General features: G+C 31.9%; 2 protein-coding genes across 2 annotated transcripts; both read left to right on the top strand.

Annotated features, from left to right (window-relative positions):
- Positions 1–2,303: 2,303 nt before the first annotated feature.
- Positions 2,304–3,249, top strand: LOC101960568 (olfactory receptor 5K3). Its single transcript, XM_040270595.2, is given in 2 exon segments — positions 2,304–2,834; positions 2,836–3,249. Coding segments are annotated over 2 exon segments (945 nt in total).
- A 13,008-nt stretch (positions 3,250–16,257) lies between these two features.
- On the top strand, positions 16,258–17,226 carry LOC101960862 (olfactory receptor 5K3-like). The gene has a single exon (XM_078041186.1). The coding sequence runs from the start codon at positions 16,258–16,260 to the stop codon at positions 17,224–17,226; it is 969 nt and encodes a 322-aa protein (XP_077897312.1).
- The last annotated feature ends 4,799 nt before the right edge of the window (positions 17,227–22,025 follow it).

The following is a 22,025-nucleotide window of genomic DNA, read 5'->3' as shown; positions in this document are numbered from 1 at the left end:
GTGAAGAGAATTGTAAAAACTACATCAGTTAAATAAAAAATCAGCAGGATCAAATGGACTTTGGTAAACCTCATTTGCTTAATCTTATGGTCTCATAGGACATCTTTAATGGATGTCAAGTGGTTTGTATGTTTTTTGGACTTAATATCTGCACAGTAATACATTGCCTTAAGTGTAATGAAATCCCTTCAGGATTTGATTGAACTTTTTAACTTGGCAGTATTACAGACATATGATCAACACTGACTTATAAAGATAGTCTCAGAGTTTCCTTCGTGCATCCCAAATATTAGCAAAAATGTACACAAATATATTCTTTAATTCTGAGAGGAAACATGGCAATTTCACAAAACTCTTCTCAATGCATTCTAGGTAAAGATGTGGCTGAATTTATTTTTTACATTTAATTTCAGTAACTGTAAATATTTATCTCTCTTTTTTACCATTTTTTAATTATTTCTAAATTTTAATTTCTTATTTATTTCTCTAACTTCTCAAAATTCAACAATGTTAACTAGGATAATATACAATGTCATGATCTTCTGATTTTCCAATTATAACATATAATTCCAAAATACACATGTTAGATCAAAAAAGTCTATTAAATAATTTAGACATTCATTTAAAGCTGTTTATATTTAATTAACTTATTACATGGCTTACATTAATATTTTGGCTTATTTTAATATTTGAGTAAAAACTAATCTACTACCTTTTAATGTTTTGACATTAGAAATACACATTTTGATAATAGAGTTTATATGATTAGATTTGTCTATCAATACACCTCATCAGATCATTAAGTAATAAGAGGAAATAGCCTTTAAAAGCAAGACAAAATTTGAATTCTGATTTTTCTGTCAAGATGTATTTTATCTTTTTTAAAGTGATAAAACTAAAGTATAAAGGCTAATCTGTTTTTTTTTTCCTTGACTTCTACTATGGTAAACTTTCAAGAATTTATATCATATTCTAATAGGAAAGAGGTAATTTAGATAAAAGATATACATTTTAATTTCTTAAGGTGATGATTTTTAAAAATTTCTTTGTGGACCTTTCCTCAAAACTAACAGGCTAAGTATACAGAGGCAAAGAGGTCAAAGGGACCATGAGTAGGAAACTGAAAAGTAGGTGACCTATACTTGTTCACCAATAGCAAACCTAATTAAGTCAATTGGACTTAATTTGGCCTTATCCTCATAAAATTGTACATCTCCTTTTATAGAAGTATGTTACAACTAGCCTGGGAATTATTATAATAAGGAATTTGTGTACATACATGTGAATGAGTAATGAAATTTAGATAATACATGAAAAATTGTAGATTGTGTTGGTCAAAGGATATATACTCTACAATTTAAAAATGAGTTCAGTGGGGTCTAGAATAGTCAGTTAAAATTTGATTAAGTAGCATTACATGTCAAGGGTGCCTTAGAAAAAAAATAATATACAATTTGAAAAAATAAATCAATGAAAATAATGGAATTCACAGAATGAGTGTTCATGAATGGGTGTAACATTGGGAAAAGGGATCAAAGAGGGATGATCTATGAAAATTTATACCATTTGCTTTCCCTGTTAATTTTCCTTCTACATAAGTATCCTCCTTAGTCCTTACTGTTTTGCAAATCAGACTAATTAACATGTATAATATATGTTAAAATATTCATTTTCTAGTAGTATGTATAAAAACTGTTTCTTAGTTTAAAAAATATGTGTTTATAGGAAACTTGATTTTAAAGTTATTTTGGGTATTTTTTTATTTTTGTTTTTTGGATACTGGGGACTAAACCCAGATGTGCGTTGCCACCATGCTACATCCCTAATCCTTTTTTTTTTTTATTTTGAGACAGGATCTTCTTAAGTTGTTGACACAGCCTCCAACTTGCCATCTTTCAGATTCTGTCTCCCAAATCATTGGGATTACAGGTGGGTGCCACAACAACCAGGGTATTTTAGAATCTTAAAAACTCACACTGAAATTATTGGGGAAAATTAATTAAGTGGGCCCAATTTTTATGCTATTGTGCATTAATACTGAATGGTAAATTTCTCCACTTTAAACATACTCCCTGGATTTACCAAAATACACCAGTTAATTTTGAGAGTTGTAGCATTAGATCATAAATGCTGAGTCTTCAATGGAACAAAAGACCCTAGAAGTATGTGGAGCTTTCTCATGGAAATAGCAGGGAATTATAAAGAAGAAATTTCCCTACATGCTATAAAAAGAGAGAAAAATTAGATACTTTCAACTAGAATCTTATGTCTCAACAATTCCTATTTCAACAGACAACATAGAGATGACTGAAAACAACCACTCAATGACAACTGAATTTATCCTCATGGGATTTACAGATAACCCAAATCTGAAGACCTTTTTGTTTTTGGTATTCTCTGCCATCTATCTGGTCACCGTGGTGGGGAATCTAGGATTGGTGGCTTTGATTTACATGGAGTGCCGTCTTCACACACCAATGTACATATTTCTGGGCAACCTGGCTCTCATGGATTCCTTCTGTTCCTGTGCCATCACTCCCAAGATGTTACAGAACTTCTCTTCTGAGGGCAGAAGAATTTCCTTCTATGAATGTATTGCACAATTTTATTTTCTCTGTGTTGCTGAGACTACAGACTGCTTTCTTCTGGCAGCAATGGCCTATGACCGCTATGTGGCCATATGCAGACCACTGCAGTATCATTCTCTGATGTCAAAGAAACTCTGCATTCAGATGACCACAGGAGCCTACATAGCTGGAATCCTGCATCCCATGATTGAAGTAGGACTTTTATTTAGGTTGGTTTTCTGTGGGTCTCATCAAATCAATCACTATTTTTTGCGATATCCTTCCATTATACAGACTCTCCTGTGTTGACCCTTATATCAATGAATTGATGGTACTTATCTTGGCAGGGCCACTTCTAATCTGTACTATTACCATAGTAGTAATCTCTTATCTCTATATCCTTTTCACTATATTTACAATGAAATCCAAAGAAGGAAGGGGCAAATCTTTATCCACTTGTGCCTCCCACTTTCTCTCTGTTTTCATATTCTATGGTTCTCTTCTCTTTGTGTATGTCAGACCAAGTTCATTTAAAGAAGGGAACAAAGATACACCTGTTGCTATTTTTTATACTCTAATAGTTCCTTTATTAAACCCTTTTATTTATACTCTAAGAAACAAGGAAGTAATAAATGCTATAAAAAGATTTTTAAACAAAATTAAATTTTGTAACTTTCTATAACATATAGCATCTCTCCTTAAAAATTTACTGGAACTTGGTACCATCTTTTCTAAACCTACAAATACTGAGAAAATGGAACATATTCATAGTGAGAATACTAAATTATTATAATATTGATGGTATTTGATGCAAATTAGTTCCAAAGAGATTGGGTGTGCACAAATATACTTCAAAATTAAATGTCATAAGATACATCAGGAGTAAACGAAATAATTATTCATGAGTGTCACATTTCAATTTTTTACAATTTTGAACAAAATCATCAAATCTAGGAATATTCATCAGCTTACGAATAACTAGCTTCTATTTAATTACTGTTGTTATATTTCTCATATCTCAAGCATAATTTTACAATCACAGGCATTTTCCAAATTCTAAAATATTAACATTTCATTAAACTATATGGTTGAATTGGATTTTGATTTTGACTTTATTTCTTTCAAGAGATTATGCTTAACATGTATTCATATAGAATATTTATTCTCTAATGATTAATATTTTAATATTTAGTGTAAATAAATTTTACTTTCCAATTCTCTTTAACAGAGTAACTGTACCCTGTGATTTAACAGCCTGTAATTTAAAATGATGCTATTTCAGTTCAGGAAAACTCAACATGAGGAAGGATGGGAGTGCATGGAGAAGTACAAGGGAATAAAATCTACCAAATTATGCTCTGTCCACATAGGACTATACCACAAAGAATCCCACTTATACATATAATTATCATGTACTAATTAGAATAATAATAGTAACAGAAAGGAGATTAATAAAGTAGAAAAATTGGGCCTGTTTGAGGAATGAGGAGACAGAAAGGGAAGGCACTAAGGAATAAGAATGATAAAATTATGCTATGTGTCTGTATCAACATCGCATTACAAATCCTACTACTACATATGATTATAATGCATGATTAAGGGTGATGTTATTTATAATGAAATTCTTCTCAATTTTTATTTTTCCATGTAGTTTGCTTATATGTCAATTATATATGAAAATGCAATTACTGAAAATATCTATTAAATCAATTTTTTTCTTGACTTTATTACTTGTTTTGTTACTGAACAAAAATATTCATCAAAGAAATGGACAAAGATAAAGGAAAAAAAATTTTGAAATGTGTTATCTGCTTTATTATTATTTGGATCTGCAGTGTTTCCCAAAAGATCCTATGTTAGTGCAAGACTATTCAAGAATGAAATCATTTGATTATGAGAGCTCAAAACTAATTGGTCTTTCATACTTTTGGTGGACTAACACAATGGTAACTGTAGGCAGGTGGAAGGTAAGTCACTGGGGTTATGCTCTGGAAGTTTCCTCTTCCCTGAGACTCTTTTCCTCTCTCTCTCTGCATCTCAACCACCAGCAGCAGAGAAGTGATCCTCAGCTTCACCATTCTACCATGATGTTTCACCTACCTTGGGTCCCAGACAAATGAACCCCACTGAACATTGGTTGAAGCTCTGAAACAAGGAGTTCAAAATCAAGTTTTCTTTTTCTATTAGTTCTTCTTTAGATATTTTGGTCACAGCAAGAAAAAACAAATACAGAAACTGCTGTGAAGAAGTGGAGTCCCTGCTGTGACTAATAACACCATGTGCTTTAGCTTTTCATATTGATTTGTGGGAGAAGATCCAAAAAAAATTGAGGATACAACTGGAGAAGTCTTAGAACACTGTAAATGGAGCTTAATGGGCAATTGTAGTGTGAGATTAGAAGACACAGAATGGAGATATGAATGAGGAAAACCAAAGACTTTGCTCATGAATTTTCAGAGGGGAATGAGAATTCTGTTGGGAATTGGACCATTTGAGTTATATCTTGGCAAAACACTTGTTTACATTTTGTTCATGTCTGGAGATTTTGTGTGCAGGTGAATTTTGTTTGAAGGTTATGCCAAAGTTGCAGTGGATTTCCTCATGATTAAAAGATGTAAAAAAAAAATGCCAGTATGAGAGAACATCTGCTGACCAAGGAAATAAGCAGGTTAACAGAGGCCACATGGGCTTCAACCAACAAAGTCAAAGTGGCAAGGCTGGCCATGCCCTTTGGTGATAATATTTTACTACCATGTATCCCATATACTAGAAGGTGAGCTATAGAGATTGTTTGCCTGGTTGGGTTTAGATCTGGCTTTTGTCCAATCCCTTCTTTCTTTGCCCCTACACATCCTTTTGGAATAGAAATATTTACTCTGTGCATTATGTGTAGGTTATATGAAACTTGCTTTTGATTTGTTTCACGGGTTCACACCCAAGAGTTTGCTTTGAGTCTCTGGTGAGACTTTTGACTTAGGACACTGCTGGATCTGTTAAGACAGTATCTAGGAGATGCACTAAATGTATTTTGCATTGTGACATGGGCATGATTTTTTGAGGGTCAGAGGAAGAATAGTGTTGTTTTGATATGAAGTTTTCCCCCCAAAGATCCTATGCTAATGTAGAAATGTTTGGAGGTAAAATTATTAGATTATAAGAGCTGTTACATAATTGGTCCAACCTGATTTGAATGGACTATTTGATAACTGTAGGCACTTGGGTCATGACTGGAGATTGTAGGTCATCGGGGTCCTCTTCCCTGTGGACCCTTCTCCTTTCTCTGTCTCTCTTGCTTGCCACCCTGAAGCTATGCTCCTCTACCACACCTTCTGCCATGATGTTCTACCTCATTCGATACCCAGAGTAATGGAGGTGGCCAATTATGGAGTGAACATTTTAAACCAAAAACTCAAAATAAATATTTTCTCCTCTAAGTTTTTCTTATTGGGCATCTTCATCACAGTGACAATAATTATGTTACCCTTGGGACAAGATTAAAGTTATCCTTTGATTTTAAGGGATTTCCTTGGCATTGACATCAGGATAATTCTGCACAAATTTCTAGCCTGAGGGGCATGGTTCCCAAAATATCAATGAATCAAAAAATATATATATATTAAGGATGGATGCAGTCTGAGAAAATGTGTGTCACAACACTAAAAACTGAAGGAATACCGTGATTAGAGGTAAAAACAAAGGTGTCTGAAAGCCCTGATGCCAACATAATTATTGTCACTGACCCATGAGTAGAGAGACAGTCCTTGTTTTAATAATGTATTCCTCAATGTTTAAAAGTTCAAATTTTTAATATGAATTTCCCCATACTGAAGAATATGATATCTCCAAGTAGTTACAATAAAATATTTATCATTCAATACAGCACAAGAATGCTATATTATAACACAATGCATAACATGCTGTATCACATAACATAAACATAAATGTTCATTTCTTGAAAATACTTAATATAGTCATTGCTTTTATATTTTATATACTTATGTTTTTAATTTGTCTCTAAATTTTAGACACTATGAAAAAAATAATGTAACACAATGAGTGGCTTATTCAGATATTCTAAGCATAAATGCACCACAGTTTTATTATAATATATACAGGTAGTCTGTAAATGACCATGTAAAATAATTCTTGAGTGTATAGTAAAGTTGTTTTTGATTAAGAATAATTATTATACTTTGCAACCAAAAAGAGAAAATGAGATTTAACTTTTATATTCTGATAGAGTGTCTCTTAAATAAAACAGTAACTAACTTTTCCAGAGTACAAAAAATATTTTCAGTTTATTTATCAATAAGCATTGCTTAGATAATGACAAAAATTGTACTTTTGTATATTCATAAATAATTTTCAAAATATTCAAATTTAGGGATATTTTAAAAGCGAAGAAAACCTAAAATATAATGGGAAAATTATTTTATTTATTGATGATAAGCCTCTAGTTACAAAAGTCTGAAAAAAACTTCCCTAAAATATGTGAATGAATAGAAAATTGTATATTAAATATAGTGTAGACAAGAATAAGACACAGAGAATGCTAACAAAAAATGTATTTTTAAAGTTATACATATTTTGAATAATTGTAGGCTTTTATATAAAATTGTGTATTCAAAGTATGCTAAAGCCAAAGACTTATGGCAAATTCTGGAAGAAAAGAAAGATGATTTTACCATCCTGTGTTACTTCTGCCCTTGAAATATTGGCTCATGTATGTCAGGTCTAATCTAATTGATTATTTTTTTTGGTAAAATTCTTTTGTATAGGCTCCCCTGTACTGATATCTATCTATCTCTCTCTCTCTCTCTCTCTCTCTCTCTCTCTCTCTCTCTCTCTCTCTCTCTCTCCCACCTCCCTCTCCCTCTCTCTCTCTCTCCCTCTTTGTTGTTATTGTTGCCAATTCAAATATATACCATTTCCACTGTCTTGATCACTTATCTCTGTATTATTTTCACAACTTTCTAAATGAAATCCAAGGAGGGAAGAAGTACAGCACTTTTAACCTGTGCATCTCACTTTTTCTCAATCTTAATATCTACATTTTTCACCTCATGTGTATTAGACCATTTGGAGAAGAAGGTAAAGATACACTAGTGACATTAATTTACAATAGTAATTTTATTTTTAAGCCCTTTTATATACAGTTCAAGAAATAAGAAGGTAATAAATGTTCTAGAAAAAGTTATGAGAACTTATAATATTCTTAAATGCCATCATCTACAGCAAATTGATTCAATTTACTAAAATGTTTGCATAAATGATGAACATAGAAAAATAAATGTCTTGTACACAATATGTGACGTTAAATCATTCAGTTACATATTTTAAGATAGGTATTAGAATTAAAAATTGTTCGGAAAATTTTAATCCAAATTACTTAAACAGGGTAAATCAAGGGAAACATAAGGGTAACTGTAATTGCTTTCATTGGTCTTGTGGAATAGTGAGAGAATTCTGTTGAAAGCTTCAGTGAATTGACCTAGCATTCAAACTAAATGCAAAATTATGAAATGATTTTTTTTTCAGAAAAACAATCTGGAAGAAACTTTTAGGTTAATGTGGAGGAAGAGAAATGAAAAACAAAGTAATTATTGTTATCTATTTTTAGTGTAATAAAGTTTTATTTAAATGAGATCCCAAGAATATGAAAAGAGTGAATTCAGAAGGAATAAACTCACCTATTTTACAGAATAATTAACAATTGATTTTAACACATGGGGAAGAAGAAATTTTGTTCTAATTAGTCACACAGGATAGCAGAATGCATTCTGACATATTGTACACAAATGGAGCACAACTTCTCATTCTTCTGGCTGTACAAGATGCAGAATCACACCAATCATGCAATCATAAACGTACATATGGTAACAATATCTGACTCATTCTTGTACCCATCCCACCCCCACACATCTTCTCCTCTCCTCACTCCCCTCTGCCCTACCAAAGTTCCTCCATTCTTTCCTCTCCCACCATTATGGATCAGTATCTGATATGTGGATGCTGATCCATAATAGTTGTGGATATATATATATATATACTAGATAGATACAGATATATATAGATGTATATATAGAGAGATGCTGATATATATTAGCCTTTGGTTTTTTGGGGGATTGGCTTAGTTTGCTTAACATAATATTCTCCAGTTCCATCCATTTACTGGAAAATGCCATAATTTTATTTATCTTTATGGCTAATAATAGTATATTGTGTGTGTATATACCACATTTTCTTTATCCATTCATCTATTGAAGGGCACCTAGGTTGGTTCCTTAGTTTAGCTATTGTGAATTGAGCTGCTATGAACACTAATGTGACTGTGTCACTGTAGTATGTTGATCTTAAATCTTTGGGGTATAAACCAAGGAGTGGGATAGCTGAGTCAAATGATGGTTGTAGGGATTCTGACTGTGGAAATATACAAAGGAGCATTCCTCTGGTGAGCAAACTCCCAGCAGATAACAGGCACTCTGTTTCCCACCCTTAGAATGCCCTACAATTTCTCCTAGGATCTAGTAAAATAACTAAATACTTGTGCAATGTCTAGCTGCTACAGCAATGCCTTGCCTGAGAAGGCTCTGTGCTAGAGTCTTATCAAACTCATCCTTGATCTCAGGCACATAACTCCTGGGAATAAAGGAACTTGCTTGCCAGATAACTACAATGTTTCACAAAACTCTGGTGCTCCTGGATCTGCCCATCTAACAATAACTTTAGACAATGAACTTTCTTGAGAGCTGCACAAACTCCTGACATTGCACACTGTAACTATAGAATGTAACTGCAGAATAAGCAACCTTACTGATACTATAAACAATAATGTAGTTATAGTACTAATGACCAAATGTAACCTATTAATATGAATAAATGTGGCCACTTGGTTGAGCAGCCATCTTTCCTGCCTCTGTATCTTGTCTCTGTGTCTCTTTTTATTTTCCTTACAGATGTTCTATTCCAAGTTTCCTGAGGTATCACTATACTGCTTTCCATAGTAATTGCACCAATTTACAGCCCCGCCCCCCGAAATGTATGAGTGAACCTTTTCCCCCACACCCTTGCAAACACTTATTGTTGCTTGTATTCTTGATAATTGCCATTCTGACTAGAGTGAGATAGAATCAGAGTAGTTTTGATTTGCATTTCTCTAATTCCTAGAAATGTTGAACATTTTTGTCATATATTTGTTGATCAATTATATTATATTTCTTCTTCTGTAAAGTGTCTGTTAAGATCCTTAGCACATTTGTTGATTGGATGATTTGTTTTTTTTTTGGGGGGGGAGTGTTAAATTTTTTGAGTTCTTTATATAAAGGATTTTTGTTTATTTCAAAGCATCAACAATATTATGGAATATAAAACACAGACTTGCATATCAAACACCAAATAAACATTTAAAATTGTGAAGAGACTATTTTTTTATATTTTATTAGTAATAAGATGTATCCAAATTATATATAGTCATTAACTACTTCTAATTTTCAAATTTTCTATAATTTTTCTTTAATCATGACTTTTTTGCATGGATTTATTTATAACACTATCTATAGATAAAAGATATTAAAATATTTCAACTCTGGGGCAAATAATTTCTGTATCTTGACAGTCTTTTAATGTGTTTGTGATGTTTATGATCTATAAATGTTTTAATTTGAAGTACTCATTATATACTATTTCTTATGCAATCACTATCATGCCTTTGGTCTACAGTTTTATTTTAATCTGAAGGCTACTGTTGACCAGTATTATTGTCATTTCCTCTTTTTATAATCTTAATCTCCTCCTCCTCATTCTCATTTTTTTTGAAAAGTTTAAAATTTTCAAAGTTGTCTCTTGATTTTTCTTAGAGATAAGATCATATACCTGGATTGATGTTATCCAAGAATAAATTCCCACATAAAATTATAAGAGAAAAAGGAAAAAGAGAGAGAGAGAGAGAGAGAGAGAGAGAGAAACAAAAGAAAAGGAAAGAAAGATTGTTTGTGATCCTGGGTCAGCAAGCCCAATATTTCACCCTTTCCATTTGTGTTAAAATTTCTAAGTCCATATCTCACATTTAGAGATATTTATGAATGAATTTTTGAATTTTTTCCATAGTTCAGATTTTTTATTGGTACATTATAGTTGTACATACTAGCAGGATTTTTTCTGACATAATTATATATGCACAAATTTAATTTACTCCATTCAGTCCTTGGTTCCCCCCTTTCCCTCCACTCTTCACTCCACCTATTCCCTTTCTTCTACTCTGCTGGTGTTTCCTCTACTCTATTTATTTATTTTTGGTTGATGATTTAGAGATATACATAAAGATGGAATACATTGTGGTATATTTGTAAAAGCACATAGTGTAATTTTGTTAAAATCACTATGAGTTTCCTCCCCTTTCCTATCCCTTCTTCCTCCTCCTCAATCACCTGTTTCTACTTCACTGACTTTCTCTCTCTCTTTAGGATATCAGACCCCATACCCCACTCTTTTCCCCCTTGCTTTGCTCTAGATTCTGCATATAAAACACTCAACCCTTAATTATTTTGAATGTAGCTTATTTTACTTAGAATGATGTCTTTCATTTCCATCCATTTTCTGTCAAATGCAGTAATTTTATTCTTCTTTATGGCCAAGTAAAACCCCATTGTATATATGTGTATATGCACACACACACAAACACATACATATAACACACAGGCACACATACATATGGCACATTTTCTTAATCCATCCATCTGTTGATGAGCACCTGAATTGGTTCTATATTTTGGCTATTGTGAGTTGTGCTGCTAAATATTGATGTGGCTGTATCACAATAGTATGCAGATTTTAGATTTTTTTGGATAAATTCCAAGGCGTAGGATTGCCGGGTCATCTGGCCATTCCATTCATAGATTTTTGAAGAATCTCCATACTGTTTTCCAAAATGGTCATACCAATCTGCAGTCCCCAAAACAATGTAAGAGTGTAACTTTCTCCACATCCTCAACAGCATTTGTTATTATTTATATTCTTGGTAATTGACATTCTGACCAGAATGACATGGAATCTCAGTATAAATTTTGATTTTAATTTCCCTGTTTGTTAGGGATATAGAACATTTTTTCATGTATGTGTTGGACATTTATATTTCTTCTTTTGAGAAATATCTATTTAGCTTTTTGTCCATTTATTGATTGGGTTACTTGGGGGTTTGTTCATTTATTTGATGTTAGGGGGTTTTTGTATTATTTACATACTCTGGATATTAATGCCCTATCAGAGAAGTATCTGGCAAAGATTCTATCCCATTTTTAGGCTGTCTTTTCATGTTGTTTATAATTTACTTTGCTGTGCAGAAGTTTGTAATTTCATTTCTTCCCACTTAATGATTCTGGGTTTTATTTCTTGAGCTTTTAGCATCTTTTTAAGGAAATAGGTACCTACATCAATACGTTGAAGCATCGAGTCTATGTTTTCTTCTAGCAGTTGCAGAGTGTTTGGTCTAATTCCTAGGTCTTTGGTTCATTTTGATTTGATTTATGTGCAGGTTGAGATAGAGATCTAGTTTCATTCTTCTATATTTGAATACCCAGGTATCCCTGCACAATTTGTTAAAAAGACTATTTGTTCTCCAAGACACATTAATGATTTTGTCAAGTATCAGATAACTGTACCTATGTGGATTTTGTCTTTATGCCTTCTATTATGTTCCATTGGTCTTCATGTCTATTTTGATGCAATAATTTAATTTCTTTACATAGTATTAAAGTAGACTTTATTTTAGAATGTTGTGAATTGAGAACTAAAATTTGATTCAAGACTAGCCAGTAGTTCCAGAAACTTGTTTATTCTTACCTTACTGGTTCTCGTGTCTCCTCTTTGCATATGCACATCAATAAAATCACATGAATATGCATACTCAGAGAAGTCAATCCCTAGCCTATCTCTCTTCACAGCAAACACAAAAGAGTCCCAATTCCTACACTTATATCCTAGGAATGCAAAAAGGACTTTATAAACACCCCCCCCCCAAACAAGCTGAAACATAATAAGCTATGATTGTGAAAGACTCTTCTGCTTCTACCCATGTCTGTTATTAGGGTGCAAGAGTTCACATATAAGATATAAATTTTCTCTAATCTTTATTTATGTGACTCTATTTTTATTACTGTTAATGTCTTAATACTAAGATGGTCCCCCAAATGTGGATTTCAGGCTACATTAACTCACCAAATCTCCAAATTCATACACCCAACTGCCTATCTTTCACGATAACTTAAATGTCTCAAAAACATCTCAAATTTAACATGATCAAAACACAACTCTTGAAATTCCCCTAAATATTATCCCTTCCTTGTCTTCTTTATTGAATGGTAGCTTCCTTTAATGAATTGGGCAAGTCAGAAATTAAGAGTATTCCTCCATTTCTCTCTCCCCTCAAACCAAACTTTCAAGAGAACTGTCAACTCTCTCCCTTTTCCTCCAATGTACCAAATCTCTCCATTCCCATAACACCCATGTAATTCTCTCTCACTCAAACAGTATCAACATCTTCAAATCTGTTTACCTGCTTTTGCTGATTTTATTTCTTTTACATTTTTGTTCATGTTCCGATTATTGAAGCAGCACTTACTGAAAGGTGTTTTACAAAAGTTGTAGTCTCCTGCCCACTATGATCTATGTATTTCAAGTCACAGATGATTAAGTGGAAATTTTTCTATAAAGTCCAGTGAGTACCATTTAGCTGAATAAAAGGAAAAAAAATCTGATTACAAAGACCAAGAAAAGTTCTCATGGAGGAATTTATATTTGAGCTCAAAGAAGAGCTCAATGGAAAAGGGAAGTCACTATAGGTGAAGGAACATTGCTATCATATTAACTGAGGCAGGTGTTCAAGGAACAGGGCAGTGATTTCACCATCAAAGCAAGAGACAAGATGCAGACAGATTGTGGAGTATCTGGAACTCCAAAAGAAGGACAATGGATTTGGTATGAAAAGTTATGCAGTTCTATTATGAATCTTGAGCAGGAAAATATAATTTTTTAAAATTTATTCAACAAATAATAAGCATTAAAAAATGCCAAGCACTATTAATAGATCTGGAAATACAGAATTGGATATATAAAAGAAATCCTTTCTCATGAAGTCAATGAGCTAATTGTAGGAAAGGGGAAGGAATCACCAATTATAGATGTACTGACGGATACTACTTTAGTGAAGTGTGATTAGCAGTATGAAGATGATTAAAACCACAGCACAAGAAAAGTAAAGTATAGGTTGTAAAATAAGAAGTAGAAGTGAAAGACTCAGTAATTTGTATATAGGAAAAAATAAAATAATAACTTTACTACATGCATTGTAGAATATGGGGATTAATTCCAGCCAGAGTGAAGAAGTTTTTGACCTTCACTGAAACTGCCAATCTTCTAGTTTTCTTTCCAAAGTAATTTTGTTTTCGTGAACTACATTAATTCCACTTCCTCTAACTGAGCCATTTTCTGGTTAACATGTTAAAGAGAATTTTATAAATTGTATAAATTAAGCCAATTACATATAAACCAGCAAGGTAATCATCAGACTTTTTAGTGCATGTCATTTGCTTTAACCTAATTATCTCAAAGGACATCTTTAATTAATTTCAAGTGGTTTGTATGCTTTTATGACTTAATATCTCCATTGAAAGTACTTATATCTGTGAAGAAAAATCCCTTCAGAATTTGATGAAAAACTTTTAACTTGGCAGTATAAAGACATATTATTAACACTGACCTATAGGTAATCTCTGAGATTTTCATTCTCTTAATCCCAAATATTTTAGCAAGAATATATACATTTTTATTCTTAAATTTGGCAATCTTCACCATAAAGCAAATAAGAAACTTTGAAAAAGCTCTTCTCACTGAAATGAAATTAAGAGAAATATTAAAACTTAGTCTTATTGTTAATATTAACAAAAAATATTTACTTCCCTAATTTATAATTTTCATCGTTTCTAAATTAAACTCCTTTCCTTTTATTTTAGCTCTTAGCAAAACTGAATGGAATGGGGAACTATGATGAGTTGCAATACTGTAATCATCTGACTTCCAGATTATAAGATATAATTTCAAAATCTACAGGTAAGATCTAAAAGCTTATTTGAAGAATTCAAGCATTATCTTTTTTCTTTAGCTGATTATACAGTTTATATAAAATACTTGAGTGAACAAATTCTACTACCTTTATTTTTATGTTTTGACTAAACAAATACAATTTTTTAATACAGAATTTATAATTACATTTGTCAGTTAATATAATCCCATAAATCACAAGGTAATAAGGAAATGGGCTTCTGAGACAAGGATTTAAAGGGTTCTTCTTTTTATAAGTGCTAAAAATGAAATTTGAAAGTGGCTCTGATTTAACTTTTAATTGTCTATGGTACACTTTAAAGAATCTTACATAATGTTCTGAGGAAAAGGAAACAGTAGAGAAGAATCAAATTAGATAAAAGGAAGATATCAATTTTTTTTAATATTATGATTTTGAAAGTTCCCTTGTAGACACTTTTTCAGGGTTAACAATCTCAATATGCAGAGGCAAAAAGTTCACTGAAGATCATTAGTAAGATCCTGAAATGAAGATCACCCACAACTGGTCATAGGGTTGAGGTAGGTTTAGAATTAATTTTGCCTTTTCCCTGTAGTATTGTATAGCCCCTTTCAAAGAAGTATGTAACACCTAACTTCAAAATGCTTATAATAAAATAAGAAAATTGTTCATAAATTATACATGAAAAATTGAAGATGGCCTGGGTGTAGAAAACATGTTCCACAATTCACACTGTACTAGGACAATTGACTAAAATTATGAGCTTTGTATATAAACTATGTCTTCCAGAATAGGAAGAAAGACATAGATTTAAACAAAAATCAATCAAATTAATTAAATGGAAAAAGACAGCATTTATGAAAATGAGTAAAATTCTCAGAAAAGAATGAGAATTGATATTCTGTGGACATTTATTTCTTTAGCCTTTCTAAGATAATTTTCAATAAGATAAATAGCACCTTCCTTGGTTGTTAGTGATCTTTGTGCAATTTGTAATATATAAAGTTAACACATCTGTAATATGCTTTTTAATAACATTCACTTTTCTTGGATAACATATATAAATAGTTTTCTCAAATAAAATACATATGATAGGAAAATCTATTTTAAAATTATTTTAGAGATCTTAAAAATATATGACATTAGGCTGAGGTTGTGGCTCAGTGATACAGTGCTTGCCTAACATGTGTGAGGCAATGGGTTCAATTCTCAGCACCGCATGTAAATCAATAAAATAAAGGTCCATTGACAACTAAAAAAGTATTTAAAAAATATATACAGCATCAAAAATTTGGGGGGATCAATGGTTCAAATACTGCTACCCTAAATTTTATGCTTCATTGCAGAAAAGCGAGAAGATAAAACATTTTCATTTTTAGTATCCTCCCTGAACTAATCAAAACATCCTTATAAATGTTTAGAGTCACAGCTTGAGGTCAGAGATCCAGACATTTTAAGGCAACAAGAACTCTTAGAAGTAAATAAAGCTGTAAATCATAGACAGGAGGGGATGCTTGAAGAACTCCTCTCATTAAAAGAAAAACTGAATGAAAAATTGTATGTTCTCTGTTAGGAGCTTATATCTACTTAACTTCTATCTCAACAAAAAAGATAGACATGACTGAGGACAACCAATCATTTACAACTGAATTTATCCTTATCGGGTTTACAGACCACCCAGACATGAAGACCCTTCTGTTTGTGGTATTCTTTGCCATCTATCTGGTCACCATGGTGGGGAATCTAGGGTTGGTGGCCTTGATTTACATGGAGCGCCGTCTTCACACACCAATGTACATCTTCCTGGGCAACCTGGCTCTCATGGATTCCTGCTGTTCCTGTGCCATCACTCCCAAGATGCTAGAGAACTTCTTTTCCAAGGACAGAAGAATTTCCCTCTATGAATGCATGGCACAGTTTTATTTTCTCTGTCTTGCTGAGACTGCAGACTGCTTTCTTCTGGCAGCAATGGCTTATGACCGCTATGTGGCAATATGCAGCCCCCTCCAGTACCACACAGTGATGTCAAAGAAACTCTGCATTCAGATGACCACAGGAGCCTACATAGCTGGAAACCTGCATCCCATTGTTCATGTAGGACTTTTATTTAGGTTAACTTTCTGTGGGTCTCATCAAATCAATCACTTCTTTTGTGATGTCCTTCCAATATACAGACTCTCCTGTGTTGATCCTTATATCAACAAATTGATGATAATTATCTTGGCAGGGTCAGTTCTAATACTTACAATTACTATTGTCCTAATCTCTTATTTCTATATCCTTTTCACTATATTTACAATGAAATCTAAAGAAGGAAGGGGCAAAGCTTTATCAACTTGTGTATCCCACTTTCTCTCTGTTTCCATATTCTATGGTTCTCTTCTTTTCATGTATACTCGACCAAATTCACTTAATGAAGGGGATAAAGATAAACTTGTTGCAATTTTTTATACTCTAGTTATTCCTTTATTAAATCCTTTCATTTATAGCCTAAGAAATAAGGAAGTAATAAATGTTATGAAAAGAATTATAAAGAAAAGACAATTTTGTAATATTGTAAAACAACAATTTCCCTTGGAAAATTGATTTCAACTTAATATATTTAAAAACCTACAAATACTGAGAAAGTGGAAATGGGCACTTTGTAATCAATATAGTAACTTATTTAAACATGATGGTATTTGAATCAAATAAGTTTGTAGATGAGAAATTGTGCTAAAACATACTTCAAAATCTAAGGCAGTGAGATTCATCAGGAGTGAACTGAATAATTATTCATTAATGCCAAAGTGTAAGTAGTCACAATTTTCAAAACAAATTCAAAAAATGCTGGGACAAAAGTCAGTATGCATAAAAGTAGTCCCACTTAATATTCAAATTTCTCAAGTCCCAAAATATAATCTTGCAATTGCAGGCTTATTTTTAGATCACAAATATTAATCATTCCAGAAGCAACTCCATCTGTGGGAAGTAACTGTTTGAATTTGGTTTTCAACTTGAATTTGGTCCTTTCCTTAGATTATTTATGCAGAGTATTTTCTCATGAAGAATAGTTTCATATTGTTAGTCATTTTTACACTAAATATTCTGAGACTATCTGTATATTATGGTCAATCAACCTGTGGCTTTAAATGATACTGTTCATAATGAAATCTATATATTTTAATTTTTCTTGTAGTTTGTTTATTTTCCATTATAGATGGCAATGTAATTAGTCTTAATTAAATTGAGTTTTAATTAAATTAGGACTTTTCTTCCTGATATTATTACTTGTTTTGTTTTTCGTTAGGAGTACCAAAACATGCACTGATTCCAATGAAAAACATTGATATGTTCATAGTATTAACAAAAGATGAAGATATTGTTCAAGTATTATAGGCAGAAAAATAACAAAAATCCTAATGCTCTAAACAAAATATTTGTTATTCAATTAAATGTAAAAGTTCCAAAAATTATTCATTCAATTGTGCTATCTACTAGACCCTAATCTAGTTATTTCACGTATATTATATATGAACTAATTAGGCATTCTTTTATGCTTTTTTTTTAAAATGAGAACCTCATTGCGGCCACCAGGTACTAAATAAAGTAAACTAAATTTCATTTATGTAACTTGCCCAACCTCACATTCAGTTAAGTCAGAGGGAACTGGAGTGTGAATCAATACTGCCTTTTCTCCACATGCTTGGGTTTTAGGAAATGGAGGTTGTATTACCCGTGGTATTTAGATATAAGTAACAACAGAAGTAAACTGTTCATTTAAAGATGAAAACTATTTTGACAGTTAGAGCAAAACATAAATTATCATGACCAAAGTCATTGTGTATAAAAGTGAGTGTGTCACTGAGAATGGGAAGTGTAGGTGAACCATGGGATAGATTCAACAAAGTGGCAAAAGTTGGAGAGAATGAGTGTGGGAAAGTAAGGGTAGAAGTGGATCAGATTCCAGAGAGAATTAAATGCCACCCTAAAGAATCTGAGTTGGTTCTGAGGCTAAGACTTTATCATCTTCCTAGCAGCAAAGCAATATGATTCTTTCAAAAAATTAGTTTGGCAATTGATTGGAAAGAGACTGGAATGAGCCTAGTTTCAGTAATTCACTTGCTAGGTGAGAATATGGGAATGAGAATAGGCTCAGAAATGGTAGGGTACACACATACAAACAGAATTTAAAGAAAAAATCATATTGTATATTGCTACTGTGGGAAAATAAATGAAATACCATCTTCTTCTCTGCACCCACCAAATCACATCTGATTTTATATTACTAGTTCTCAAACAGTCACTGATGTATTTGGTCATGCAGTAAGTATTTCCTTTGAAGTTCTTATTGTAATTATGTTACTTAGTGTACAATTATTTTATTTATTTATTTATTTATTTATTTATTTTGAATGTTAGTAACTTCTTTCATTTCTTTCAGGTTTAATTTCTAATCAGGTTAATACAGATAAATACAACCTACAACAATGGCTTTAAGGGTCTTAAATAGATTTTTCAGACTATTAAAAAAAAAAAACCTCCAGGGGCCAAAACATTTGAAAATTCTATGCATGTTGTACACACTCTATTTTACCCCTTGTTAGTGAATTGTAGTTCTACATAATTGTTGAGTCTATTTCTACAAAAATACATAAATGAAATTTAATTTACTTTATTCAGTACCTTGTAGCCACAATTTTCCCTCCCTTCTCCTTCCTCTATTCTTCCTCTGCTCTACTGGTCTTCCTTTCACTCATTTATTTATTTATGATTAGTGCTTTATAGATAAACATACAGGTGAAATGCACTGTGTTATATTTACATATCTACATAACATAATTTGGCCACTATTTGCATGATGAATTTGACAAAATTATGCTATATGCATCTATAAATACACACACTACAGTGTTTTGTTTTATTTTGTACCAGAAATTGAACCACGGAGCCACATCCCCAGCCCTTTTTATTTTTTATTTTGAGACAGGGTTTCACTAAGTTTCTTAAGGCTTCCGTAAGTTGCTAAGGCCGGCTTTAAATTATGATCCTGCTGCCTCCTGTGCACCACCATACCTGATTATACACTGTGTTTTAATGGACATTTTGAGTTGTCAGAATTATATCCATTTCTTTATTTCCCTTTCCTAGTAATACCATGATTTTTGCTGAGTATTTCTTTATTACCCAGCTTTAATCCATAGCAACCTTGAATACCAGACGTCTGTACATGAAAATATGTGAATTGTGTGGGGATAGTAAGACAAAAATCCAATATCTAATATATTAAATACTAATAGATAAAATCTACTATTTTTTAGAGACTTAAATACATTTTTAGTGAAAACAAATGCAGAGACCAGAATGTTTGAGAAGCTCTGAATTGAATAGAGTACTCACTCTATTTTAATGGATATATTCAGTTGCCTTGATTTCTTTCACTTTCCAGTAATACCATGATTTATGTTATATATTTCTTTATCAACAACTCCTAAACCTTATAAACACTAATCCCAGACATCTACTAATGGAAGAGTTGTAACTTATTTAGGGTCAGTGTCTGGGGAATAAGGTTGTTTTATTCTAAAAGAGATCTATACAAAAAAAATATCATCTTGGTCTCTCTGAATATCAAGGTGCATGGATGTGAAAACTGTCAGAGTCTCTTTCCATTTTATCTCCAAAAAACAATCAGCCTAGACATGTGCTCAGCACTGAAATAAAGCAACAGCTGAAGTATTCACAGATAAACAGACATAAAAATATCTGGCCTAAGCCATCCCTTCTGGTTATATAACACAATAGATACTAGTATGCAGGCTTGTTTTGGGAAAGGTGTTTTATTTGCAAATGATTAAATGTTAATTGCTAATTCATATCTCTTTCTTATAATGTCCCTTTATATCTAAGTTAATCCTCATACACTTTTAGTTTACAAATACTTTTTAGTGGTATCTATTTCATCATTCAACACATCTTTTAAGTCTTTTACTCTCATTACTATTTTTCAGTTTCAATAACCCCACAATAAAAAATTAAGAGAGATCTCAATTTTTCCACAGAAATGCAATGGCAAAGTACAGAAATCTAATACAGGCTATCTGAATTCAGAATCTATAGTCTAAACCATTAAATCATAAAAGAAATACCATAAAGTACAAATCAATGACAGAGAACTGTTTAAGAATCTAAGCGTTTACGTGGGCAGATACTCACGAATGATGCCACTCATTTACAGTTACCCCCAAATTTATTTTGAAAAATTTCAAAAAAAAAAAAAAAAAAGATTTAGCAATGCAGCTAAAACTCACATGCATTTTTAGCCAATTAATGAATTAAGTGATTGTCACCTGTTTACATTTATTCATCTCAAAATATTTATACGCACATGTAAAATGTATGCATAAATATAATAAATATACACGTGATGCACATATACATATTTTTTACATATATTGTGTATACTTGTGCATATTTATAGACATATATACTTGAGTTAAATTAAATTTAAGTCTGAGGATACTTCTGCCTCTGAGTCCTTATGTAATGAACTTCAACCTAATCTAGTATGTAAACCAAATGAAAGCCTACTTTAGAAGTATGTCCTTGTAACCAGCAGCTGATTCTTAGTCAATTTCAGCAGCAGAGCTTCAGTTACAGTTGTCTAGCTGAATAAAATAAAACAAATCAGTAAATTCTAACTAATTAACCTGTCTTTACATATTAGTTTTGTTTTCTGTCCAAAAATGCTTGGCCACATTACAGCCCAGAAGTTCTTGGAATTGATTCTGATTCTGAAGGCCGCCTGATTCAGAAATGCTGAATATAAGCCAGTTGAAATTTTAAAACTGAATTTGTTTAATTTGTAGATATCTTTAAACTAAATTATACATTGACATGAACAATTTATATTCACACCTATGTAATATGTACTAATGTACTCATGTGCCATATATATATATATATATATATATATACATATATATGTATATATATATAAAACATGTTTTTGATGGCTAATAATGCAATAGTCAGGTACTATTGGACATTTGTAAATCTTCTTCAATAAATGGTACTGGGAAAATTGGGTATACATATTCAAAAGAATGAAATTACAAACTTGTTTTACCCTGTACACAGGATAATGCTTAAACCAGGTGAAAATAAAAAAAAAGCTATCTCCTCAAGCACTTATCATTTCAGTATGATGAAAGCTTTCAAAATCCTTTCTGCTGGCCTTTTGAAATGAACAGTATTGTTATGTAGGGACATTGACTGTTGATTCATCTTAGAACTAATTTAGTATATGCTTAGTATATATTGAATATGATATTTCATTTGAATTATGTGTTATTTTATTTGAATTATAATAATCTGTGATTATTTTGTTTATATAATTTAGGTAA

This window comes from Ictidomys tridecemlineatus, chromosome 3 (genome assembly GCF_052094955.1).
Source record: "Ictidomys tridecemlineatus isolate mIctTri1 chromosome 3, mIctTri1.hap1, whole genome shotgun sequence".
Taxonomy (NCBI): domain Eukaryota; kingdom Metazoa; phylum Chordata; class Mammalia; order Rodentia; family Sciuridae; genus Ictidomys; species Ictidomys tridecemlineatus.
This window is presented reverse-complemented; position numbering and strand designations above follow the sequence as displayed.